This window comes from Protobothrops mucrosquamatus, unplaced genomic scaffold, assembly GCF_001527695.2.
Source record: "Protobothrops mucrosquamatus isolate PMUCROS unplaced genomic scaffold, P.Mucros_1.0 scaffold76, whole genome shotgun sequence".
In the NCBI taxonomy this organism is placed as follows: domain Eukaryota; kingdom Metazoa; phylum Chordata; class Lepidosauria; order Squamata; family Viperidae; genus Protobothrops; species Protobothrops mucrosquamatus.
In genome coordinates, this window is record NW_015386453.1 from 714,477 (window position 1) to 742,452 (window position 27,976).

The 27,976-nt window shown below is 38.9% G+C and overlaps 1 protein-coding gene across 1 annotated transcript in view; it reads right to left on the bottom strand.

The window, feature by feature from the left end:
• PPP1R3F (protein phosphatase 1 regulatory subunit 3F) overlaps positions 1 to 27,976 on the bottom strand; it is a 42,359-nt gene that overhangs the window by 8,548 nt on the left and 5,835 nt on the right. Inside the window, exons 2-3 of the mRNA XM_029283395.1 lie at positions 5,673 to 5,728; positions 1,698 to 1,774 (exon numbers count right to left, since the gene is read on the bottom strand). Coding sequence (XP_029139228.1) covers positions 1,698 to 1,774; positions 5,673 to 5,728 — 133 coding nt within the window. The remainder of the gene's footprint in view (positions 1 to 1,697; positions 1,775 to 5,672; positions 5,729 to 27,976) is intronic.

Below are 27,976 nucleotides of genomic sequence, written 5' to 3' on the forward strand. Positions count from 1 at the left end.
TATCGGGGTGGGTCCTCTTTTAACAACCAGTGGGATTTGGTTAACAATGGCAATGGGGACTGCCTGGATTGCTGTTGTCAAATGATGTGGACATGTGATGTCACACTTTACAACTGCATCACTTAGCAACGGAAATTCTGGTCCCAATTGCAGTCGTCAACCAAGGATTAACTGTATACCACCATAGCCTTAGAAGTTTTTTGGAGCAATGGATACTGCATTGCAAATAAACTGTTGTCATTTGGAAGGGACTTCAAGATGCTGAAGAAACAAAAAAAATCTAATCAAAACATTAATCTGCAAGCAATAGAGGTAAGATCAACTACTAATTTCATACTATCAACTCCAGATTACTGTTGTCATAACACCAGTTATATTAAACATAATATGCTAGGCGAGGAATTGTTTATACAGGACATATTTAATAATGGAGCTTTGAATGAAGACACTTCTCTGAAGTGGTGGAAACAGCCAGCAACCTACCAACTTTTCACTGGACTGGTTTCCTTTGCAAGCCGAGATTATTGTCATCATTTGGTATTATTTGCTCAAAACAAACAAATTAACCAAGTGTTGAAAAAACAAAAACAATATATTTATTTCAGCCATGAATAAAAAGAACAGTGTAATGGGCAATATGAGATCTATTTATGTAAGTGTTAAGGATATGTACATTTAAAACTGTGGTGACGTGAATATTAAGAATAAATAAAATTTAGGAAAAAAAGAATGTAAGGAAAATTGTCAGCTGAAAAATCAGAAAACTGCTCAGATGGAAATATGAAATATATATACAAACTTTAAAATATAACTGAGTGCACTCAGCTACAGTATCTATGTCTGTATGATTTATTACTCCTTATATATTGTCATTAAGTATTATGTATCATTTGTACAATAGCCTAATTATTACTTAAAATATTGCACAAATTATACAGCTTTTCCTCTAGTTATGGCCACTACTCAGTCAGTGATTGTTCAAGAATATACCAGTGCAGAATGAGATGGACTTACGACCAGTTTATGAAATTGTAGCCTTTGCAGCATCCCCCATGGTCATGTGATTGTGATCTGGGTGCTTGAGTGCCCATCTCGCAATTATGATGTCAGAATGAGCTGCAGTCATGTGATCACTATTTACAATCTTACTCTGTAGTACCTGCTTTGTGGTGGCCCCCACCAGCCCACCCATGCTCTGTAGTGCCTGTCTGCAGTCCCTGCTGTTCCACATGTGCTCAATTACCTGCTCACAGCTCCTGCCAACCTGCCTGCATTCAAAAGCATTGCCCTGTGGCTCCTACCAGCTGCCTGCAGCCCCTGCAGCTTGCCCACATTCAAAGGTTATCACCAATGGCCCCTGTCAATCTGTCTGCACTCCCCCTCTAGCTGGCCCATGCCCTGTGGCACCTCCCCACAGCATCCCCCCTGCAGCACCAACCTATCCACCCACCCTGCTCCTTGCCTGGGATTCCTGCCCCTTACCTCTTAACCACCCACACGATCCAGAGCAACTGTCATTGCTAAGTGATGCAAATAATGTGTTTTACAACTATACTACTTAGCAATGGAAATTCTGTTCCAATTGCTATCATAACCCGAAGACTATCTTTATTTTCATGTGCTACACAATATGTTTTAATGTGTACGAAGAATTATTGGTGGCAAAATCAGGCTGCTCTGACTTTGTTGCTCTTTACCTGTATTATTGGAGTTGAAGGTTGCATCACAGAAGAGTTTGGAAATTCCTTGGATAGATTTCCTTCAACACTTGTTTCTGCGGTGAGAGAAAGACAGAGGAAATGTATGGAGAGTGAGGTGGGATTAACAGGAAGAGAAAGTACAGAATCAGCATTCAATATAGGGGACTATTTATTTGCAACTCACATTCTCAGAACTGCTGGGTAGAATCAGTAGTTTGTACTTCTGTGAGCTCAGAATGGGATCCTAGACATCCGGTTTCTTAATAATCTTTAGTTTATACATATTTTAAACATACTTTTAGAAGGCCCTACAGTCAGCATTGAGCTTATATAATGGTTGAATAAACACCAATCTAATTAACAAATCTCAGGACTCAGTGGGCAGAAATACCCCAAATTTATTGTTTCTTCTTATTTATATCATAATGTACATCAGGATTTCTTAAACAGTTTTCTCTCAGGACCCCTTCCTTCTTTTAAAATGTATGGAGGACCCCAAAAAAGCTTTTGTTTCTAAGGGTTATATTTATTGATATTTATCATAGAGGTAGTCCTTGACATACAACCACATTTGAGCCCCCAAATTTCTGTTGCTAAGAAAGACAGTTGCTAAGTGAGTTTTAATACATTTTATGACTTTTCTTGCCACAATTGTTAAGTGAATCACTGTAGTTGTTAAGTCAGTAACATGGTTGTTAAGTGAATCTGGCTTCTCCGCTGACTTTGCTTGTCAGAAGGTCACAAAAGGTGATCTCATGACCCCGGGACAGTATAACCACCATAAATACATGCCACTTGCCAAGCATCCAAATTTTGATCACAGGACCATGGGTTTGTGGTAACAGTTGTAAATGTGAAAAATAGTCATAAGTCACTTTTTTCAGTGCTGTTGCAACTTCAAACAGTCACTAAACAAATGGTTGTAAGTCAAGGAATACCGTATATTAAAAATTAAAATTGATGCATTTACAATTGCCATTGTCACTTCTTATGATTCTCAATGGGATTTTAATATTATATTAATTTTCAACAAAGATTGGAAAATAATTTTGATTTCATATACCCCTAAAAGGGTCTTGGGGAATATAGATATAGATCTTTAACATATGGATCACTCCAGAACGACTTTGAATACAAGCGGATATAAAATGAGAACACAAAATTAAACATAGTTCTAGGATCCAGAAATACCTTAGCTGACTGCTTAAGGTTTATTGTACTTTTGGGTTGTCTGTCAAGCTATCAAGAAATGATAGAGGAAAATTTTGAATATTAAATTATTTTTCATTTTCTGTTGACAAGATACACTTTTCAATTTAATTTAAAAAAAAATAAAATAAACTGAAAATTGTTTGATTTCGACAATAAACTGAAGAAACAATTCAAAGGAACTGCTTGTATGATTTGTTTCCCCAGAAGTGTGTTAATTATTAAACTACAACAAGGTTTCTCATTACAACAATCTGAAGAACAGCTTCACATTCACCAAGGACTGTGAAATGTATTGTGGGAACTCTAAGCTCACCACCATCTTTTGAATTGCTGATCCCAACACTGCATACTTTTCTGCTGATACCATTGTTTCTAGTTGTTCACCTTGATTGACAAGGACAGAGAAAAGAGGAAGGAGAGAAATAAGTTTCAAGAAAGAGAAATCTAAGTTTCTCTTTGAGGCACAGAGTTGATTTCTCAGCTCTTTGAGTCTAAGCAATTGGCTACAATTGTACATACAAACTACTTCCAATTTATTATAATGATATGCAGCTAGCTTGCCTGCCATTAGATTGTTACAAGTGAGAACTTTAAAAATATAGCAATCAAATTCCTATAATGTTGTTGCGCTACATCCAAAATATTTGTAGGATTCCATGCAGCTTTAATTGTGCTTGGAGTCCATAACTATTCCTTGCAACCCTTTCCTAGAACCTCTCTCTCTCTCTCTCTCTCTCTCTCCCTCCCTCCCTCCCTCTACCTCTCTCTCTATATATACACCCACATACATACATATATATATGTATATCCATATATCTATATAAATAAAAATGTAAATGTTCGTTTGTTCAAAATCTTAAATCTCCGAAAGTTCTTCACCGATTGCTTTGAAATTTTGACACAACGTTGCATTCGAATACGCACGTGTTTTTATATACCTACTATTATATAGATGTCACACCTGTGACGGGTAAAACATGCTCTTTAAAGCATAAAAACATGCTTTAATGAGCAACGTCGTAGAAGCAACAATCTTGACAGGACCTTTCAAAGGTGAAGATGTCCTCATTCCTCGCATTCCTATGATTCCAACGGATATGCCATTTCAATTTAAGAGATTGCAATTCCCAATTCGATTGGCGTTTGCAATCATCATCAACAAAGCTCAGGGCCAATCTTTAGAATTATGCGGTTTAGATCTAGACACGGATTGCTTCTCACATGGACAATTATATGTTGCGTGTTCTAGAATCGGCAAACCAGACAATCTCTATATCTGCACAGACAATGGAACAACAAAAAATATTGTATACCCACAAGCATTGTGAAATTAAACATATTACAAATGTGCGCTTTCTCTTTTCTTTCTTTTCCATTTAACCAGACTGAGCCACAGCCATATATGTGTGTGTGTGTGTGTGTGTGTGTGTACTGTATATAGTGGATATATCCTGTCCTATATATATGTATGTGTGTGTGTGTTTTATAACTAAAACCTAGGGGATTACAGTAACCTGGCCAATGACATCCTTTTAACTTTTTGATTACTATGGAAGTCATTATCTTTCCTGTAATATACAAAGCACACAGAACTACATACCATTCATGCTTCATTTCTTCTCTTTTCCTTCTCTATATGTTTCCATTTCTTCCCCTCAGTCTAGCATTTTCACCAATACTTGACTTATTTGGCACCCCTTTGAAATGGCTTTACTATCAATTCTGTCTGCCCCTCTGAAAAATGGCCCTGAAAATACAATCTCACAGTAATTGATTTAAGAAATCATAAGAAAGGATCATATGTGCTTTCAGAACTATCTGCTGCTAGTATGCTGATGATATTTAGCTATATTTGTCCTTTCTTGCATGCAAAATTTGAATGTCTCAAAATCCTCCCTGTGCAAATCTCTAAAGTGCAAATAACTGGTTATGGAAAAACCAACTGAAGCTAAATTTGGACAAAATGGACTTTTATTGATCCAAAGACTTGACTTCTTTAGATTCCAATACTGATATGCTTAATATGTCAATACAAGATTAGTTTACAGCTAATTTTGCTTTTTCAGTGGAGCCCAGTCTATGAAATTACTTGCAGTTGAAGTTGAGGCTGTTCCTTGCATTGGTTCAGTTCTGAAAAAGTCTCGATACATTTCTTTTTATTTAAGTTTTTCATATATTTTAATGAGTTTTAAGTAGTTTTTTAATTATCTAATATTTGGCTTTTAATGATCAGGTTTGTAATCCAAAGGCGTATACAGTCAAATACACATTCTTTCCATGTTTGGCAAATGCTCCTTTTTCTACTCTCCAAGCGTTTTTCTCTTTTGTGGCTGGTACATGTCTATATTATATATTAAACTCAACGGTCATTAAACTAATACTCTAACTTTAACTGTTCCTCTTTCTGTTTATATGTATCTGCTGAGTGCATTCCATGCCGCTGGCAAAATTACATTCTGGCATCCATCTGTACACATGTAAATTTGAATGGAACTGTGAATGGATGATCTGTTGTAACATTCCTAATTTTAAAAAACTCCAGAAGAGGAATTGAAGATCTTTTCCCAGTTTAGTAAACATAACAAAATAAAAGCTCTCCTGGATCTAATCCAAAAGTTTCATTTAATCCAACATCCTGTCTCAATGCAGAGGCAGCTTCAAATGTTCAATAGAATTATTTACTTTATCTGTATTGATCACAGCAACATTTTCTTCTTTGCCCTCAAATGCCAGACAAAGAAGATCCAGGAAGCAACTTACCTTCAGAATAAATATACTGAGCTATGTCCTCTACTTGCAGCTCATTTTCACCTGACCTGCAACAAAAAGACTTCGTGAATACTGGCTGTTAGGAGACACATGAATTGTTGATATGATCCCTAAGACAAATAGGTATCAAATACGTATTGCACAATAGGCACTTCTGATGCAGCCTGTATCCTCTGCAATGTAAAGGTTTCTTATTAATCAACTTTATAAAAGCATTGATCATGTTGTATTCCATGTGCTAAAGGGCACATTGGGAATACAGAATAGGATTGTTATGCACAAGTTCCTGATAATCAAGGACATGGACAAATGTACTTCAATTCATTGCTTAACCGTATTAGACCAAACATAGCATATTTCTTTATATATTTCATTTGGAGATTTGAATTCAGTAGGGACTCTTTAATAGGAGTTCAGGATGTGCTTCTAAACATGTGTAGAGTACTAAAAGAATCCCAAGTAATTAGCAGCAGGTCCCATTCGGAAAAAAATTGCCTTTGATGCAGAGTAAAGTCTTAGAACAGCTGTGAATAAATACTAATATATATTCATCATATCAATACATATGCAAGATAACATTTCTATCTATACTGTATCTCTCTTCTATTTAAACTATGGCTTCAAGAGAGAGACAGGCAAGAGGGAGAAAACAAGTAGTACCCTAGTCTGTTAAACATAAGAGTCTTAATTTTCTAACTATGTGAGAGACAAGACATACACAGTATGTGCTGAAAAGTTTGTGAACCCATTTGAATTGTCAATATTTTTGCATGACTGTATCTCTTGCCATTAACTTTAGTGGTCCAAAGGTTCATAGATGGAAAGAGATGATGCAATCTCCAACACCCCTTCTCATCTTCTGGAACACACATTCACTATTCTATCCCTCTAGAATGAATCTTGGGGTTGTGGCTTGGTTGGCAATTTATCAGTGATAAATTGTTCTACAGCAAGGCTTTTCAACCTTTTCACCCATTGTACCACTTTTAGGATATGGCAACATCCGAGTACCACCAGTTGCCTAGAAAGGTGTCAAAAACTTGACGAACCCCCCCAAAGGAAAAAAGTGATAAAATACAGGTAGTCCTCGACTTACAACAGTTCGCTTAGTGACTGTTCGAAGTTACAATGGCACTGAAAAAAATGCCCCCCAAGCCACAGCCAAGCAAGACACCTGCCTGCCCACCCAGTGGTGCTCTTCCTCCTGTCCGAGGTTTTCATTGTTGTGAGCATTTCTGTTGAGGATTGGTAGCGGGGGTGGGGTGGGGTGTGTTTGGTTTTTATTCCCCCCGTCTGCTGGGTGGTTGCAGCAGGTTTTGGTCACTTCACATGACCCTGTGACCCTGTGACCGTCATAAATATGAATTCAGTTGCCAAGCATCTGAATGTAAATCACAAGACCCTGGAGATGCTGCAACATTCCAGCTGATCAGCGCTTCTTCTGGGCTCAGCAAAAGCACCAGGATCAGTGCCGAGCTCCAGCTGGAGCCTGGCGCTGATCCTGGCGCTTCCACTGAGCCTTGGACAGCCCTGCAGCTCCAGCCATCTCTCGCTCAGGCTTGTGCGGTGCTGCCATCGGTTCAGCTCATTCCCCTCCCCTGCTACCACTTTTCTAGGATGGTCACGTACCACCTGCCAGGTGCCATTGTACCACAGGTGTACCTGTACCATAGGTTGAAAAGCCCTGTTCTACAGGATAGTACTGCAATCCTTGCTCTTGTATATCCTGTTCGTAGTGTCAAGAACTATCTGATATGTAACTTCATCTGCTGTACCCAAATTTGGTCTAGTTATTGACACATAGAAGCTTTCCAAGCTTTCCAAGTATATTTACTGATACCAGATAAGGTGTGCTCTTCTTTCTTTAGAAATTTAACCTCCATAGATTGCTGGCTGAATTGGTCACTCAGCCATAGGCATTTTAAAATGTCCACAATTTTCTTTTTCTGGTTGAAGAGATATTTTTCTTACTCATCTTTTTCAAGCTATAACAGGAAATGCTACCAAGAATCTTCTTCTTATCTTGTTTATCCTCATAAGAAGTTATTAAACCATCTACATTAATTCAGGATAAAGGTCTCTTTATTACTTATAAATCTCAAGTTTAGGCAGGACCAGCCTTGCTTTGACTCAAATCCTTCCTTAAGCAACGTTTGGTTTAGTTTCTCATTTCATGCACTGATGGCCTGTTTTGGTTCATAAAAGCTTTTCTGTAGTTCGCTCATCAGGCTCTGAAAGAATTCAGGGGGCTGTTCCATGTGAATCTCTCCCTCTAATTCTCCCTGTAAGTCTTTAGACCCAATTGGTTACCCTCTGTGCTTCTCCTGTTGCTATGCCTAAAGCATGCTGGCTGAGGAATTCTGGGAATTGAAGTCCACAAGTCATAAAAGGGCCAAGTTTGAAGACCCCTGCCTAAGAGCATTCTGACTAAAGTCGCTCTGTGAGTGAGATGGGAGGTATCTAAATTTGACAAATGAAATAAAAAAATAAAGTATGCTTCATAATAGAGGCAAAGTTCACCATAGTCCTCTCCCTAGTCTGAGATTATCCCTAGTTCAACCCTCTGGCTCTTTGGTGGTATACTTCTCCATTTCCATTGCATTTGGTCTTGAAGCCTCATCTGCATTGTATTGCCTTTATTCTGGCAGGTATGTATGTATGTATGTATGTATGTATATATGTATTTTAGTTTAGTTTATTTCTATCCTGCCTTTATTATTTTTATAGATAACTCAAGACAGCAAATTACATAATACTCCTTCCTACCTATTTTCCCCACAACAACAACCATGTAAGGTGGGTTGAACTGAGAGAAAGTAACTGGCCCAACACACCCAGCCGGCTTTCATGCTAAGACAGATTAGAACTTGTGGTCTCCGGAGGCTGGCGCCTTAACCATTAGACCAGCGGTTCTCAACCTATGGGTCGCGATCCCATTTGGGGTCGATCGACCATTTCACGGGGGTCGCCAAGCAAGGCTGTCCGCCATTTTTTTTCCCTTTTCTGGCGGGTGCCTTACCTCCCTTGGGCTGGGCCAGCTGGTGGTCGGCCTGCTTCGTCTCTGCTGCTTGCCAGCTACGCCTCGGCCGGCACAGGGGGCGGAACCACGCATGCGCGGCGCTCCCGGGCAGGGAAAGTCCTCGACTTACGACCGGTTGGGTAGTCCTCAACTTACGACCGGTTTAGTCCTTGACTTACGACCGGTTTAGTCCTCAACTTATGACCGGTTTAGTCCTTGACTTATGACCGGTTGGGGGTCGCGGCATTAAAAAGGTTGAGAATCACTGCATTAGACCAAACTGGCTCTTATTACTAGATGTTATTTATCTAGTTGCCAAATGTTATTTTTGGAAAGAGTTTCCATCTCTTCACTTGCTTTCCAGTTCTCAATTTCATAAATTGGCAGTTTTTAGGTAGCCCCCAAGTCTTTACCTCTTCATTTCTTTTCTCTTGGCCGTAAGTAAGAGTTTATCTGGGAGGAGGGGCATGTCTCTTTGTTGGATATATGTGAACTGCATCTCAGCTAGTGCTAGTGCTGAAACAGGCTGTACTGCTGGTTTGAAACCACAGGCAAGGAAAAACTGTGGTAGTGTGGCATACTACAGGCTGCTAAATTCAAATTCCCAGCTGGCTTTATTTTCTCATTAAAGTAAGTCACATTTACCAGTGGACAGATCTAGGATCCCCGTATTCTTTTGTGTCAGCTGTATACCCATCCTTGTTCAACTATACTTCAGTTTCCTTTTCTCTTTAGAAATATAACCCCATGCTGTAGATCCAGACATTCTAATATGATTTAAACCAAATTGTCTGTTGAACCATAGCTAATAAGGATTGGCTTTAATGACTAGCCTGTTTGGAAGATAGTAGAAATAGCTTCTTCCTGCCGTTTCTGATCCAGGCCTGAATCAACTATCATATTCCTATAGAGAAGGATACTTTCTTTCTGCTGATCCATTTTGTTCTAATGCAAAGGGAACAGATCTCTTATGAATAATCCCATTTTCCTTTAAATAATTAGATATCTGTAAATTCAGTTCCATTATCAGAACATAAATTGTCTTTTTTCCCCAAAAGCATTTTCTATATAAGAAGAAATTGCCTGGATTGGTGACACTTCATCTTTATGCCCTATCAGACAGATTTTTCATCAAAGAAAATTACTAAACCCCAGTTTCCTCTATTTGACTCAATGGGAAGGAAAGAGATCAATGTGGATTTGCTTATTCAGAATACTGCTGAGATGCAACATTTCCCGTGATTTCAGTATTTTTTGTTATCTGTGATCCTTAAAGACATTTACTATATAAACGTACAGAGCAGCACAGATTGGCACATTTGTTGTGCATGATTTCGAAACTGATGGTCAATGCTTCCCTTTGTATCTGCCTGATTTGCTCTATATTCTGATGTTCTAGTTTTCTATGCCAAAATTCAGTGCAATTTCTCTCTCCTCCTTTTCAAGCTCAGTTGGGTTGCCTCTTATCAGAGAATTTCTCTGAAAAGTTCAGCTTCTAACAATATTCCTTTCAACAACATATCCCCATTAACAATTTCCACCAGCAAATTAGACTATATGTTTCTTTCTGACTGCATAATTAACAATCATTTGGAGCTCAAATCTGGAGTGTACAGTACAACATGCAAAGCGATTGTCTTTTCATCAGTCTACCTTTTATTAGCCTCCCTAATCTCTTGTGAGCTTATTTGCTATCTGTTTGGTCCTGGATCTGCCCTTTGCAGCTTGTTTCAGGAGTCGCAAAACAATTCCTTATTTTAAAATAACAAAGAAGTTGTAAATAAACTGAATTCAAACTACCAGTATTTTTCTTACTCTGAGCAATTATTTCACAGAATGCACTATTTTTTTGCCCTTTGGGTTTATATCTGTTCTCCCTTTCACCCTTTTCCTTCCCTTTTTACCCTTTTCCTTCCCTTGAGAGAAAAATCCTTAATTTTGGCTAGAATTCTCTCCATTCTAGAGGACTGGCTAGGAGGTTAGACCCTTTTCAGGTAAAACCCTCAACTGTAATCTGCTGTTGCAAATAAAGCAGGATTTTTCTCCAGTTTTCAAATTATCTCAGATAATTTCTCCTATTAGGAATTCCTGCACTCTAATTTGGATATTATCTCACCTAAAGTAGTTTTTTCTATTGCTTGCTTCAGCATATTAAAACATTGGGACAGAGAAGACAGACATCTCAAGAAAAGCAACTTCTATATAACTTCACCTTGCAAAACCCATTATTTTAAAACAGTTTACTTGGATCAAGCATTTGATACACATAGTCTAAGATGCTTGTGCCATCCTGCCTTCTTAAATAGCACAGTTTTTCATTAAGTAGATGGAACATGGGACTTTTTATAGGTAAGTTTCTTTAATTAGTCCCAAACCTTACTCACAGTTGTCAGTTCCTTGGTATGAATAAAATATTGCTATTTCCATTTACATAAATATGTACTGAGGCTTTTCTGTTCCAGGCTTCCCAAGATCTTTGCCTTTTACCTCCAGGGAATTTTTGGGTTTCTAGCACTCATCATTTTCCAAAAGTTTTGAAGAACAACTCTATACAGGAGACCATTTTTCCCAATCCTGACTTTTGAAATTTAAAATAAAGTAAGAGGCATGTCATCTTATTCAACTGCATTTTGCAGTTGCTTGCCAAGAATCAAAATTGAAAAGATCAATTGAAAATACTAGGATGGTATTTTGCCACCCTAGTCCTTGGATTTCTGTGCTTATTTTGGTAATCTTTAACTCCAGATTACCTTGTAGTTCATAGCTTGGAAGCTGGTCTCACTCATAATCCTGTTTGAAGTCAGCATTACCCCTTGTGCTCCTGAACATATGCAGAGTACTAAAAATACTGAGCATCAGGTCCCATTCGTAATGAAGAATGTTGATAATATATTTGACTTGGATGCAGAATATAGATGTAGCCCACCTATCAATGAACAGACATAGTATTTCAAGTAAAAGATAGATTTCTCAATACACAGGATAAGAAAACTGCATTTTTATCCAAACTACATCTTGAAAAGAAAGACAAGAAATTCCGTTGTCTCTTAAACACAGAGACCAATAATAGGCTAGGTGAGAGAAAGATATATGGAGAGTATGTAAAGCACTTCCCTCACATCTATGAGGACTGAATGAAAAGTACTGTCTTCGATGTTGTACATCACCAGTAGATGGCAGTCCTGATGTGATAGAAGCTGTAACATATTCTTTAGCATCTGTTCTTTCATTTCTTGGTGGAAATTTGCTGTGAAAAAAAGTTGAGTTGCTGTGAAAAAAGTTGCATTGCTATTCTTTACGAAAGGGAAGCCTGTAGTGGATACCCATTGGTGCACTTTTAGCAACATGCTGTGATTGAATTGATTGCTGAAGAAGTCTCTCCAGTTAAAATTCACCACTGAATATAGGTTATTTATGGTAATGTCATGCTGGGCAGAAAATATATTTAAAGCAATGAACTTGGAAGAGCTGATTTGTATGATTGAGAATGAAGTGGACAACTTGTAACAGTAACCAACGAGTTTCATAGGAGAAATACTTGATGAACTGACCAGGGAAAATCAGTGGATCATTCTAAGGGAAACTGCTGGCAAGTTTGGCATTGCACAGGAATTTGTGGGTCAGATATTCCTCAACAGAAAGCTTTAGCAAGATGGTTCCTTGCATGCTGATGACAAAGATGAAAGCTTGAAGTGTTTAAATTTGTCAACAATTGTTATTATACAACAAGAATGAAGGTGAAGAAGTTCTTTCCATCATTGTGACAGCCAATGAAACATTGGTCATTGTTATGACCAAAAACAAAGTCCGTGGATTTCCTTCACAAATCTGAACATGAAAAAAAAATCAAAACTAAAAGGGATTTTACAATACAGATGGTATTATTTACATGAATTTTACTGAACCTGGCATAAGTACCAAGTCAAAAGAGAACACTCAAAACTTTAAAACAAAATTAAACACAAGAAGAAATTTCACTGCAACCTGACCAGTCTTCAAACCCAATAAGCCATCCAAGAGGCGATTGTGAAATTGCAAATCGCTATCTTACCCTATCTGTCATAGGGTCCATACTTGGCACCATGCAATTTCTACCTTTTCCTGAAATTAAAAAAAATACCTCCATGGGCATCTGTTTGATTTAAATAAAGATGTAGAAAGAGCCTGACTGAAAAGACAAAGTGTGGAGTTCTTTCATAGTCATTTTAAAAAGCTTGCCCATTGTTGGTAGAAGTATACAGCAAATGGATTATGGGGAAAAAGAAATACAGGATACAAAAGAGCTCATTTCAAGGTTTATTTTCCTATTTCATTTATTAAAAATATCCCTATTTAAACTAACCTTATGGAAGTGGAAGAATTTCATTCAAGTCTCCGTTTGCCTTAATTGTCCTCAGTTCTCTTAAATGCAAAGAAATAATGCAAACAATTTCAAACTCTGGATGTTCACTGCAGCACTCAACCGAAAGCATGGAAATCAACTGCCATGATGAAATTGTGATTTGTGGTCAATACAAAAGAGACTCTACCTTCAGCATGTGGGAATGTGATTTGCACAATATTCAAAAGCACAGCTTTACCAAAAGGCCACCATGACAAATATATCAGTGATGACATTAAAAGTCAGGAGGTAGAATTCTGTCCCCTGCAACCTCTGCTTTTTCTTTTCATTGTATTTTTAAAACTATGTTTTACTTATTACAGAAACTGCAAATGAAACTCTGAAAATCTGCTGCTAAAGCCAAGGGAGTGTCAGAAATCCAAAGCAAAGCTCTGAAGCTGGCATATTTGCATACTTCCCCCAGATTGTAATTATGTCACACAGCCCTCATAAGTTTCATACTGTGGTTTGTGGTAAAAAAACACAGGCCTCGTGTGTCTGTGCAAACATTTTGCTGAGAAGTCAACTCTTTAGAAACTCCCTTCGTCTGAGAAATACGGAAGCAGAAAATGTAAGGTTTGATCTCATCTCATTTCACAGCTGCGTAACCCTTTAGTTCTTGCTTCTGATTTAACCTATAAAAACTGGAACCAGAAGCTGTGAACCTCTATTTATATAGCAAGAGAAGCAGGTTACTTCAAAGCAATGGAAAGTAACTGAAAGATGTTATAAGTGCATGTTAGTATTTAAAGTGGATAGCAATAGCAGATCAATTTCTGTCAACAATTTATATAAAATTATGCATGTATAAATGTGTACATACAAAAGTCTTGCAAAGGAGCCATTGAAATAGACTACTGGAGAAAAAGTATTTCTCTCAGGCCTTGGGGTAGAGTACTGATTGAGCCCCTGTCAAATGTTTACCTTCTGGATGCTTATGGAATAGGAATAGAATAGAGCTGAAAGGGATCTTGGAGGTCTTCTAGTCCAGCCCCCTGCTCAAGCTGGAGAACCTATACCATTTCAGACAAGTGACTGTCTAGTCTCTTCTTAAAAATCTCCAGTGATGGAGCGCCCATTATTTCTGAAGGCAAACTGTTCCACTGGTTAATTGTCCTCACTGTTAGGAAGTTTCTCTTTAATTCCAGGTTGTTTCTCTCTTTGATCAGTTTCCAACAATTGTTTCTTGTCCTGCCTTCTGGTGGAGAATAATTTGATCCCCTCTTCTTTGTGGCAGCCCCTCAAATACTGGAATACTGCTATCATTCACCCCTATTTCTTCTTTTCTTTAGACTAGCCAAACCCAAGTCCTGCAGCCGTTCTTCATATGTTTTAGTTTCCAGGCCTTTGATCATCTTAATTGCTCTTCTCTGAATTTTTTTTAGAAAGTCTCAACATCTTTTTTGTAGTATGGTGACCAAAACGGGTTGCAGTATTCCAGGTATGGTCTTACTAGGTCTTATAAAGAGATACTAATACTTTGTCTTCTGTCGGCTATTCCTGCCAGTTTGGTGTCATCTGCAAAGTTGATGAGTTCCCCTTCAATTCCCTCATCTAAGTCATTTATGAAGATATTGAAGAGTACTGGGCCTAAGACGGAACCTTGTGGTACTCCACTGCTTACTTCTCTCCATGTGAGTATAGTACCATTGAGGACTTCTCACTGAGTACAGTTTGCCAGCCAGCTACAAATCCACCTGGTGCTGATGTTGTCTATTCCATCTCTTTCTAGCTTACCAAGAAGTAGGTTGTGGTCTACTTTGTTAAATGCCTTATTGAAATCTAAGTATACTATGTCAATGGCATTTCACAGGTTTACTAATCTAGTCACTTTATCAAAGAATGAAATAAGATTGGTTTGGCATGATCTGTTTTTAACAAACACGTGCTGGCTACTGGTTATGACTTTGTTTGCTTCTAGTTGTTCGCATATCTGTTTTTTGATTATCTTTTCCAGGATCTTCCCAGGTACTGATGTTAGATTGATTGGTCTGTAGTTTCCTGGGTCTGTTTTTTTCCACTTTCTTGAAGATGGGGACCACATCAGCCCTTTTCCAATCTTCAGGTACTTCCCCGGTACTCCAGGATTTATGAAAAATATGGTGCAATGGTTCTGAGATAACATCTGCCAGCTCCTTCAGAACTCTGGGATATAATCTATCGGGTCCCAGTGATTTATATTCATCAAGGTGGGATAGGTGTTCTCTTACCATTTTCTTGCTTATTTTAATTTTTGTTTCTAATTTATCTTTTGCAGTAATTTTTTGGGATGTTGGGCTATAATTTCTTTTTGTGTGAAGACTGATGCAAAGAATGAGTTAAGCAGCTCTGCTTTCTCCCTACTGTCTGTTATTTCCTTGCCATCTTTAGTGGACCTACAGTTTCCTTGACTTTTTTCTTGTTATTAATATGTTGAAAGAAAGAAACTTTTTTTATTGTCCTTGATTTCTGTTGCAAGTCTTTGTTCGTTCTGAGCCTTTGCTTTCCTGGCTTCATCTTTGCATGTTCTGGCTGTCTGCTGATAATCAGCCTTAGTTATGTATCCCTCTTTCCATTTTTTTTTACTTGTCCTTTTTGTCTTTCAGTTTGTCAGAGAGATCTTTGTGCAGCCATGCTGGTTTCTTCTTGATTTTCTTTTTCAGTGGTATTGTGCTGGACTGGGCTTTTATGACCATATTTTTCAGTTTCCCACACTTCTTGAGTTGTTTTCTCCTTTAGGATTTTCATCCCTGGAATCTTTCCTAGGTTCTGTCTGAGTTTGTTAAAATCAGCTCTTTTGAAGTTTAAGACACTGGTTGGATTATTTTCTATTGCCTGCGCTTGCATTATATTGAATTCCAGTATGATGTGGTTACTTTCGCCCAAGGTCCCAGCAACTTCAACTCCCTCTATCACTTCTTCTCTATTAGTAAGAATTAGGTCCACTATAGCTTTACTTCTAATTCCCTCCTCCATCTTTTGGATGACAAAGTTGTCGGCTAGGTTGGTTAGGAATCTGTTTGATCTCCCACTCGCTGCAGAGTTGGTCTCCCAGTTGATATCTAAAATGTTCTAATTTTTTTTAATGTAAGTCATCTAGAGTCATCTGGAATTGGCAGCCTCTAGATTGTCTTAAATAAATAAATACCACTGTAGTTTGTAATAGTGCAGATCCCCTTTTGAAGGAAAAGAATGGGTTAAAGGGGGATAGGAATTATGTGGAAGAAAATAGACAGTAATATCATAGTAGTGATGGGCATAGAGAAATAGGGTAGGAGACAGGGTGGCATGCTCTCAGGGAAACAATCACAACGCTTGGTTGCAGTGCAGTTTCTAGCCCCGTGCTTAGCCCCGAGACCTAGTCATCAGAATTTCACTGGCCATGGCCTCCAGCTGCTGTTACATAATACAAGGTCAGCCTACAATAATGCCTACCTCATTCATGATTTTAGCCAAGATATCATACCAGTTTTGGTAAAGCATACCAGATTGGTCCTCTCATCATCTTACCATTGGATGAGAAAACCCTTCTGATATGCATCACTAAAGCTGGTTTGGTGGAGAAAGGGGATCGTCTTTTGGAAATATTCCCATCTGGATTTGGCATGGGGTGCAGTGGCAAGAAATGGCTATTGTCATCCAAAAAGATTGGTGGCTTCCAAGGATTCTGCTCCAGAGACAATGGATGTGAGATCCTGTTTGTGAAGTGAGCATTAAGGTTTTGATGGGTAGCTGCAAATGTATTAGCATAGAGTGGTACAGAGAAGAAAGTATATGGCAACCGTTAACAAACACGTCAATTTAGCCTGGAAAGATAGGAGGAGGAGGTCAGGAAGAAACTTATGACTGGCCCACCGTAACTCTCTTTGGTATAAAAGAGAGGGAAAAATAAACTTTTTTGAGATTCTGTTGTAATAATCCATATCATTGAAGTAGCATTCTAATAGTTCTTGCTTGCAATGTCTCTTTCCTAATCTTATTTACCACAAAATACCACTTTCCTTGCCTACTTGAGCTGCTCAATACTATAGCCAGGTTTTGCCCAGAGTTTCCTAGACCTATAATTCTAGGGAACTTTAAAATGCTTTCTCTGGGCTCAAGATCAGCAGCAGCTTGGAATTTCATAGATACCATGGATTAAATCTAGGTTATTGATGGCCTAGTTCACATATTAGAGTTGGGTTTTCTCTTGGAATTATAGTAACATCTAGAGCTGTGGATGTTGTCATTAGCCACTCATCATGGACAGATCACTCCCTGCTGTCCTTGAAATTTTCTGTGGTTATCCATTGATGCAGGGAGAAAATACCTATTTGGTCAGCCTGCCCAGGCACTTGATGGGGACAGTGGGGGTCTAGAGGGTTGTCCCTGAAGCTTTGCTGCACAGCTCAACTGAGGCATTAGTCATTGTTTAGAATGAGCAGAAGACAATGGCCGTGGGTCAGATCATGCCTATATGGATTCTGTCATGGCCTAAGGAGTAAGATCCAAAATGTAGGTGAATTGGGCCTGCCAAGTGCTACACCGTGGTAAGCAGTATTGCAGGCTAATTCTGCCGACTGCTAGCAGTTCAATCCTGACTGGCTCAAGGTTGATTCAGTCTTCCATTCTTCTGAGGTCAGTAAAATGAGGACACAAATAGTTGGGGGCAATATGCTGACTGCTTAGAGAGGGCTGTAAAGCATTATGAAGCGATATGTAAATCTAAGTGCTATTGCTATTGCTACACCAACAGATTCACCAATGGCAGGCCTTTCCTCTGACACCACCTGTTCAACCAAGCACTTCGCTCATGTGTGCTCAGTTCGATGCCTCTACAAGCCTTGCTGCAATCTCACTGATTCCTCCAGCACTTTCCTTGCAGCTCTCCCTCACTTCCCACCATTGCATCTTCTGCCAAGCCCTCTCCCCAATTTGTGCTTGTTCCTAGCACCTCTATAAGCCTTACACATGACTGCCACTTGCCAACCTGCTGCATGGACATTTGTCCCCTTGGTTGAAGCCAAGACATTCTCTGTGTATGTGGATCCCAGAGAACTCCAGACTCTGAGAAATGAAATGGCACAAGAGACATGTAGACCATCACTGAAGAAAGAAAATATTATAGGCCAGGTTACAATACTGACACAACACTGATCAGATTTATGAATTACTGACAGGCTTGAAATGGGGATGTTTATATGTCCAAGCCCTCCCTGATCTCTCAACTGCCTTTGACACCGTCAATTATGGTATCCTTCTGGACCAGCTAAGGGAATTGGGAGCACTTCCCACACAACTGTGACATTTACCCAAGAAACTACCACCACCGCCCCTCCCTGGCCCTCATCGGTCTATTTGGCTGCACTCTCCGTAGTCTGTAGGGTATTGCTCCTCATGCTGGTGACGGAAAATAGGGCTCCCCCACCTGCACTGCTGCCCTCCCTCCTCTGCTGGCTCACACAAAGTGTTAATACCTTGATAAGATCACACTTGGAATACTGCATCCAGTTTTGGTCACCATGATATAAAAAAGGTGTTGAGATTCTAGAAAGAATACAGAGAAGAGCAACAAAGATGATTAGGGGACTGGAGGCTAAAACGGTTGCAGGAATTGGGTATGTTTAGTTTAATGAAAAGAAGGACTAGGGGTGATATGATAGCAATGTTCCAATACAGTATCTATAGGGCTGCCACAAAGAAGAGGGGGTCAACTTATTTTTCAAAGCAACTGAAGGCAAGACAGGAAGCAATGGATGGAAACTAATCAAAGAGAGAAGCAACCTAGAACTAAGGAGAAATTTCCTGACAGTTAGAACAATTAATCAGTGGAACGACTCGTTTCCAGAAGCTGTAGATGCTCCAATACTGGAGGTTTTTAAGAAGACATTGGACAACCATTTATCTGAAATGGTATAGGATTTCCTGTCTGAGCAGGGGGCTGGACTAGAACAGGGGTCCCAACCCTTGGGCCACGGCCTGGTACAAGGTCGTGCAAGTGGCAGGCAGGCGCACTCATGCACAAAGCTCCATTTGTGCTCATCTGCCATTCGCGTGGAACCATCACCTCTCCCCGTCGCACTGCCTCCGCCAGTCCACAAAGCCAAAAAGTTTGCGGACCGTTGGATTTTTGTTGTTGTTAGTTGCGAAGTCGTGTCCGACCCATCGCAACCCCATGGACAACGTTCCTCCAGGCCTTCCTGTCCTCTACCATCTTCTGGAGTCCATTTAAGCTCACGCCTACTGCTTCAGTGACTCCATCCAGCCACCTCATTCTCTGTCATCCCCTTCTTCTATTGCCCTCAATCTTTCCCAGAAGACCTCTAAAGTCTCTCCCATCTCTGTTATTCTGTGCTGCTGCTCCCTGCTGGCCATGTCTTGTACACTCTCTTCAGCAGACAAGGCTCCACTACTCTGCCACATTCGGTCCATCCCAAGGTTACGCCCTTGCCCAGCATCTAGATCCCAGGCCAGCAGGAGGAAGAAGATGATGAAGGTCAGCTGGGGTGGTCAAAAGGGTAAAGATAGGCAGCTGGGGGGAACTGAATTAGAGGCAGTTCACACAGGGAAGACAACATGATTGTGGGATGGATGCTGCAATAGTCATAAGAGATTGGACACCCATTTGTCTGAAATGGTATGGGGTTTCCTGCCTGAGCAGGGGGTTGGACTAGAGAACCTCCACGGTCCCTTCCAGTTCTGTTATTCTGTTATAAATACAGGCATGCATCCTAAGGAAAGAAGGAACAGAGGGACCAAAGGTGGTAAGAGAGGGAAAAAGAGAAAAGACTGTTTTCATGTTACTAAAAAGAATTCAACAAGTGAGCAAACCCTCCCAAACATTTGCTAATTGGTGTATGATAAGGAAGGTTGGGAAAACGAAGTTCAAGTAAATCTGGAAGACCACTGTTCCCCAATCAAAAAGGGGACATCCCACTACTTAAACGCCTTCAACAAAAAGTCTTTACAATCTCCTTCATACCAAGCCAGGAAAGTATAATACTTATACAGAAATCGTACTTCCTCTGAGGATAAAAAAATTAAAAATCTCCTTCTGTACTGATTGACTGGCTGGAGATAAAAGTTTTTTTTTCTTTTACTAACATGGTCTTATCCAGTCTAATACACTCCAGACATTTTAAATTACAACTTTTCATTTTTTTAGACAAATGATTTGAATTGGGGTATTTGTTTGCAGAGCTAATGTTACTGTTCAACTGACCATCACTCTAATTTCTAGAATATCCACACACAAATGAATGCAAAGTATCAAAAGAATATTCCTGTTGCGTCATTTGTGCTATAAGAAAAATATAGTGTGTCCATAAGTAAAATATAAAATATGTCTGTAAATAAAATATGTATTAAAATATTGAGCCACTAAAATAATTTTCTGGAATTATGTTCTCATTATTTATTGCTATTTTCCAATATTTAGCCAAGATTGGGAGGATGAAAAATATGCGATGGCTCCAGGCATCTGTCTGCCAAAATCCCACAGTCACTTTTGTGCCAATAGTTTTGCTGAAGAAGTCCCACGAGGTAAGAGTTGCTGGAACATGAATACAATGCTAAACTGGGGCAAAACTGAGCTGGGTTTTTAGGCTCAATCCTGAAACTCAAACTACTGATTGGAAAGAAAGACTAGCAAAAGTAAATATATCCTCTACTTGAATGTAAATGTTTTTTAAAAAATGACAGCAGATATCTGAGATAGGCAATAATAAGTTTGTAGCTTGCATTCTACTATTCAATGAAAACATGAATAGTATTTAATAAACAGTATTTAATTCCTTTCTCTTCCCTGATTAGATAACAGGAGGTAAGTCACAAGTTGCATACTCTTCTGTTGTCTTAAAAACACCAAGATTTAAAACATGAATCCAGATTCCCTGACATAATTAATTTAATGCAAAAGGCAATACATTTTGTTATAAAGTCTGAAATAATTTTGGGTACTGAGCTGTCCAGAGGTTACAAATTGCATTTTTTTTTAAATTTAAAAGCTATCCACTGCAACATAAACAGGGCAAGTTGTATGCTTGGAGATTATCATTGCTGCCCACTTTCCTGAAGTACTTTTAGCTATGGAGGACGTGGCTGTCGTCAGAAATGAGATCCATTAATTTATGACTCACACATTATACTCTTTACCCAAGGTGACTCTCACAAGGAAGCAGCTCACTGTAATGTTTAAGCCCGCAATATGTATCAGTGTCAGTTGTACAGAATATCATGTGCTATAACTCTGCACCCAGTCTCTCAACCACAGGAGTATGGATGTGCTTTTTCTTCAAAGCTTTTATTAATCTTCACCCAGCACAAAATGAAGGATAGAAAACAGAAAAGCAGGTTTTATTATGATAAAGCCAAGAACACAACAAGTGGCCGATAACATCAGCATTCCTCCTTGTAGGTCTTACTTGCCTTTTTAAAGAGCCTAAAATTCTTATTCAAATTGAGTGTTATTATCATCCAGAATATTGCCAACTAACTCAATTACTCAACAAAAGAAGCAGCACTGGAATAGAAACTGCTTTGCCATTTTTCCAAGGCAAAGAGATTTTTTTTAAAATAGAAACATTAGGAGAAAGAAAGGGAAGGAGTTTTAGAGGAAAAGTTTTAGAGAAAAGTACCACAATTAAAAAAAAAAATTCTGGAATTAATTGCCACTTTTAATGCCACACAAAACCATATTGTCAGTAAATCGAAGCATATACAGTAGGAGTACATGTTAGAGGCAGAACTTTTTATAGCATGTCTCAAATAGATATTTCACTTGAATGTATAGTGCTGTAATATATTGGTGGACAAAGTAGAAATGTGCAACTTCTTCATTCTAAGGCAGTGATGGTGAACCTTTTAGAGACTGAGTGCCCAAAACCTGCCCCCCCACCCCCGCTCCGCCTCCCGCCCTGCCTGCTCCGCCCCCACCCACCCCCTGCCCCACCCGCCTGCAGGGCCACCCACCGCCTCCATGGCCCACTGCAGATCACCCAGGTGGCCCTGCAGCGCCATGGCAGCCATGCCCTCCGCCCGCACCCTGCAACATCATCTGTGCGCGACGGGGCATGAGGGCAGAATCTTGTCCCTGCTGCCTGGCTGCCATGTCCTAGGCTGCGCTGTTCCGTGCGGGCCGCACCCGGGGGCGACTCTCCTCCAGGGGGGCTGCTGGTGAGGAGGGGGCCATGGGGGGAGGTGGGGCTGGGGCAATAGCCAACAGAAAGGGCTCCGAGTGCTGCCTCTGGCACGCGTGCCATAGGTTCGCCACCACTGTTCTAAGGCAGGGATGTCAAACTGCCGACCCGCGGGCCGGTTTCATCATACCGGAGCCGCACCCACCCCATTGCCAGCAATGGCGAAAAAGCTCTGATACGTCGCGCGACGTCACGAGTTTGACATGCCTGTTCTAAGGGGTTCCAGGGAGTGTTCTTCAGAAAGTAAGTATGGCCAGAAGAAAACAGTGAATTGACTAAATTAATTCAATGTTAAATCTAATTAATATTACATTAGTTATATGTAATATTTTTACCCTGAGTATTTATTCATTTCCTTCTATGCATTGAGCAGCAATTTTGGAAGAACTGCATCCCAAACACTATAGGTTATATAATCCTGGTGCAAAGTGCCCAGAAGCAAAGGCAGGTGGAGTCTTGAATGCTTCAAGACACTTGTAGATTTTTCCATCTGAAGGAAAGCTTTGAAGAAATGATTCTATGATTTTCAGCCTGCTTTATTCTGAACCAGGGAGAAGTCTGCTTTGAGAGATGCCTGTTCACTTATGGTCACAAGTACATAATCCCACCAGTATTGGCTTCTGTCATCCATAATTTCTTTGATTGTTGTAAACCACCCAATGTTGTTGGTAATTGGGCAACATGCAACTTTAACACATTATTAGTATAACATTGCTAGAAATTACTGGCATTACTAATATGTGTCAAGTATGCATGCGTAATTGAGGCATTTATTTTGAACTGACAACTGCCTAAATCTGATGGGAAAGCAAAATTGGACTTGATCCAGAATTCAGCACATTGATAGGTAAATGGGCAAAAAAAATATTTATATACTTATATACTTTATTTATTTGGCCAAGTGTGGTTAGACATACAAGGAATTTGTCTCGGGTACAGAAGCACTCAGTGTACTTGAAAAACAAACAACAACAACAATAATGTATACATCCAAAAAAGGGGAAAGCAAAAATATTGAAGGGTATAAATAATAATACTGCAGCTGTACCCTATGGTTTAATATACATACATATTAGGCAAAAAAAAAGCAGTCATTGTGTTTTGTCAACTGTGAGAATTAGGTGTTAAATCTGCTAAGCTATGGTCATCTTATGAGTAAAACAGTTGCCATAAACACTATTAAGACTTAAACCATTATTTCTGTCCTGACCCATATTCAGGATAAATTTGATGCATCAAGATCACTTTCTGGTGGCTGAGAATCCTGGAAATTATATTCCAACATATCTGCAGGCTCCAGAAGGGAAGGTTAGAAGAGACTTTTCCATAATTTCTTCCCAGAACTGAAAAGTGTCACCTGACAAAGCAACTTACAAAGGTCATCACTGAACCCCCACATGAATGGTGGGTGGGGATTTCTGCTGAGAGTGAAAAATCAAGATGCAACCTACTCATTTTAAATACTAACATTAGAATAGCGACAGACCACAACGAATAGTTGTTCCCACTTGAGAGTGGGAGATTAAATCATATCTTGCTTTTTATTTTTTAATTCTTCCGTCTACAGAGACATCTTATAAATCACATTTAAAGGTTTTTGCAGACATATTTGCAACTTTTTTTAAAGTTAAAAAAAAGTATTTTCTCTTTAGATAATAATAGGTAAATTTCCATGGTTCTTTATATAATACACTCCCAACATGTTTTCTTGCGTTTTAAATTGTATAAAACGTGTTATATACGCTCATATACAACATGAACCATGACAAGTGGCAGAAAAATGTGTTAAATTCTTTATCTTTAAACTAACTACCAATACATAAAATGGAATTAATAGCTAAGTTGAGATAGTTGCTCACTTAAAATATTTAACTCTTTCCTGCCATCTACTGGTCACCTGGATTTTTACAGCCTAGATTTGGCAATATTGTATTATGTTTGTATTCTATTTACAACTATTCCTGTAATCCTTGTGCCAAACTGTTCTACATTTTTCTTAATGTGTGAATCTGCTTCCTAGAACATCCATATATTGAGCCTTCTCTTAAATCATATGAATTTTGCCTTAATATCCATCTGTTCCATGAAGATTTTGGCACTACCCACTTGTTCTAATCTATGCTGTCATGCCCGGTGTGAAGCTGTTTGCACTATATATTTAATGTGAATGAATACAGGTGGGCTGTACTTGTTTTAGTGATGATACTAAACAAATCATAGAAGCTCCTTTCAAAGTATGTTTAGTGTAGGGCTAGGCAACACATGTCACTGCAGCCCAAAGGCTACAGAGGGCAAGATGATACTATAATGTGGATGAAGCTGCCTCTCAGATGCAAGTGTAGGGGCAGAATTTTCTTTCTTTTCCACAAGCTCTCATGCTTCTTAAAGTTCTTTTAAAACTATGTTATATGTAACTACAAACTGAAATAACTGCTACATGGAAGAAAATAATTTTCTGGACTAAAAGAAAGTGAAATTAAAATTTCTGATTAAAACATCAACAACCTCAGATATGCTGATACCACTCTGACAACTGGATATGAGGAAGATTTGAGGAATCTCTTAATATAGCTGAAAGAAGAGAGTGCAAAAGCTATTCAATTATTTAAAAAACCTAAAATTATGTCAACATGCAATGATAACTTAATGAAAATAGGCAGAGAAGCAAGTGTAGTAGTAACAGATTTTATTTTCTTAGGCACAAAATTTTTTAGGGATGGTGACTGTGGTCATAAAATAAACAGATATCTACCGCTTGAGAAAAAGACTGAATACTAATGTACATAGATACATCATACTTACTACAAAGGTATGAACTTTCAAGACCATGGTTCTCCCAGTTATAACATTTAATTAGGAAAGCTGGGCTATCAGAACAGCTGAATGAAGAAAAAGTATGGCTCTGAACTATGGTGCTGGAAAAAATTGTTGAGAATACCATGAACTGTATGAAGAATGAACAATTCAGTATTAAATGAACTAAATCCAGACTATTCATTAGAAGTACTAATAATAAAGTTAAAGCTTAAATATTTTGGGTACATAAGCAAAGACAAGAATTATTGGATGCTTAGAATGCTTGGAAAAAACAAAGGGAACTGAAAAAGAGGCAACCAGAAAACAAGGTGGCTAAATACTAACAGTGATGACACAAGCAGGAATTTAAAAAGAAGCAGTTACCAACAGACATTCCTAATATAGTAAGATTCATCAGGGTATAGAAAATAGAACACAACTAAACAACAACCAATTGATCATCCAGATTTTTGCAACCCAGATTGCAAAAAGCTGCAGATTCCATCCTGGCGTTGAAAACAAATTCCTGGATTAAGACTTTACTCAGCTACACTCTGATGCCTAATTCTGATTATTGTTTTGTATACAGTAGTACAAAATACTGGTGGACATTGGCTTTCTAATTAGGCCAGCTAGATGCAGCAAGCCTAAATGATATATGATTCCTTTATAGTTGCCACTGACTTGCAAAGTTATCCAGAAGAGCAGGAATGATGGTGAGTAGCCTGAAGGCTAAATTCTATGAATAATGGTTAAAAGAGTATGGGTATGGGTATGTTTTCCTTAAAGAACAGAAAGCTAAATGTGACACAATGGCAGTATTACAGTACAATGCCACATGAAAGGATGTCTACACCTTAAAAACTTCTAAGGAAACTGACAAGGAAACCAAAACCCAGAGCAAACCTAAGCAATATCCATTTAGAGCTAATTGCAAAAAATACTTGTATTAGCAACATAGAATGGTGACAAACCTCCCAATGAAATTACATTTTTAATTGCCTCCTTTATTGGATAATATACAAAAGTGTCAAGAGGAATAATATCCCATACTTTTTCATGCTCATCTCCATCATGGCACCTGTAGGCACCAAAGTATTCAAGGACAACCTTACCTCCCATAGAGACCTCCATGCCTCACCTTAAAAACTTTTTAAAAAATGATTTCATTGAAAAAAAAGGGAACCTGATATGCTTCAAGGCAAAGTCACAATCTCAAACATACTTATTTCTGGCCATGTTTCTGGGTCCTGGTCAAATGCTGGAGGTCTTTCCAGAACATAAAGCTAAGGGATAGAAAATACAATTATCTATTTATAAAGTTGCTCACCTACCAGGAAAAATGATTGAAATAAATAAAATATAGGAATTATCCTGGGACTCTAGAATGAGTAACTGAGAGAACGAGATCAATTTGCCTCCTAGTAAATTCCACCAGGAATTCCAGCATTGTAGTTAGAATGAGAAATCAAATAAAAACAAAACACCATGGAAGAAGACAATGGAAAATCACTTCTATTGTTATCAAGAAACTATGGAAAAATAGCTGTCTGGTATCCATATACTCATTAGGAACTGAGGTTAACTTGAAAAATGTGGCACCAGTTTTGCAACAGTGCAACATGTCTGAAAATCCACACACCAGCCCCCAAAGTCAGTGAGGTCCATGAGATAATGGGTTGTTATGATTTTAGAAATAATACTGAGGATTTTATCAGAAGGATCCCAAACTACCACAACAAACCTATGCCTAGGCAAGGAAAAACCTTGCCTCACATATAAATACATCATGGCAAAACAATAGCTGAGTCCTTCTTTATCATTCACACTGAACGCAATAGATACAAAATTGTTAAAATTCAGATTCCCTTTAAATTTTAACATTTCCTAAGGGTGACCTCTTAACTGATCTTTGAATAGGCTCTCTAAAGTAATGCAACTTTAACTACTGTCCCTATGGGTTGAGGAAATGGAACCGGATATCACAGAGGAGGAAGTAGTGTGAGCTCTCAACCAGTTGCCTAACCGCAAAGCCCCAGGAGTTGATGGAATTCCTGCAGAATTGCTGTGACCAGTGCCAACAAAAGGACTGATAGCACTTTGCCAAAGTGTATGAAAGTCTGGTCACTGGCCAAAAGAATGAAAAAGGTTAATATTTATCCCAATACCAAAGAAAGGTGATACAAAAGATCATTCCAACCACCAAACCATAGCCTTGATACCACATGTGAGTAAAACTGTCTTGAAGACAATTTAGCAAGGTTTGGATTCAACTGCCAATAGGGAACTACCTGATGTACAAGCAGAATTTCAGAAAGGAAGACAAATGTGTGATCATATTGCCAATCTATGTTGGATGGTGGAAAAAGCAAAGGAATACCAAAAAGACCTCTACATGTGCTTCATTAACTACCCAAAAGCCTTCGATTGTGTTGACCACGACAAGTTTGGAACCACCTGAAAGAACTAGGAATATCACCACACCACATCTAGCTCATTCAGTCATTGTACCCTGACCAGGCAGCCATTGTAAGAATGGAATATGGAGACACAAAATGGTTCAGAATTGAAACAGGCATTTGGCAAGGTTGAATCTTGTCACCTATACAATGAGATCATCAAAACAGTAAAGAAATTCCTGGACTCTAAAAATCAACCAATGTCTAGCATGAATAACATCTGAAAGAGTAAAGACATCAGCCTCGCAACCAAATGCAGACTAGTTAACCCAATAATTTTTCCAATTACCGTATATACTCGAGTATAAGTCGACCCGACTATAAGCCGAGGGACCTATTTTTCGGCAAAGAACTGGGAAAAATTGGTGACTCGAGTATAAGCCGAGGGGGCATTTTTCAGCACACACATTTTTCCGCCTGGGCTAATCGGCCTCTTTGCAACCCCACCCCTCTGGTAACCGCGCGATTGTAGCACTTTGCACAAA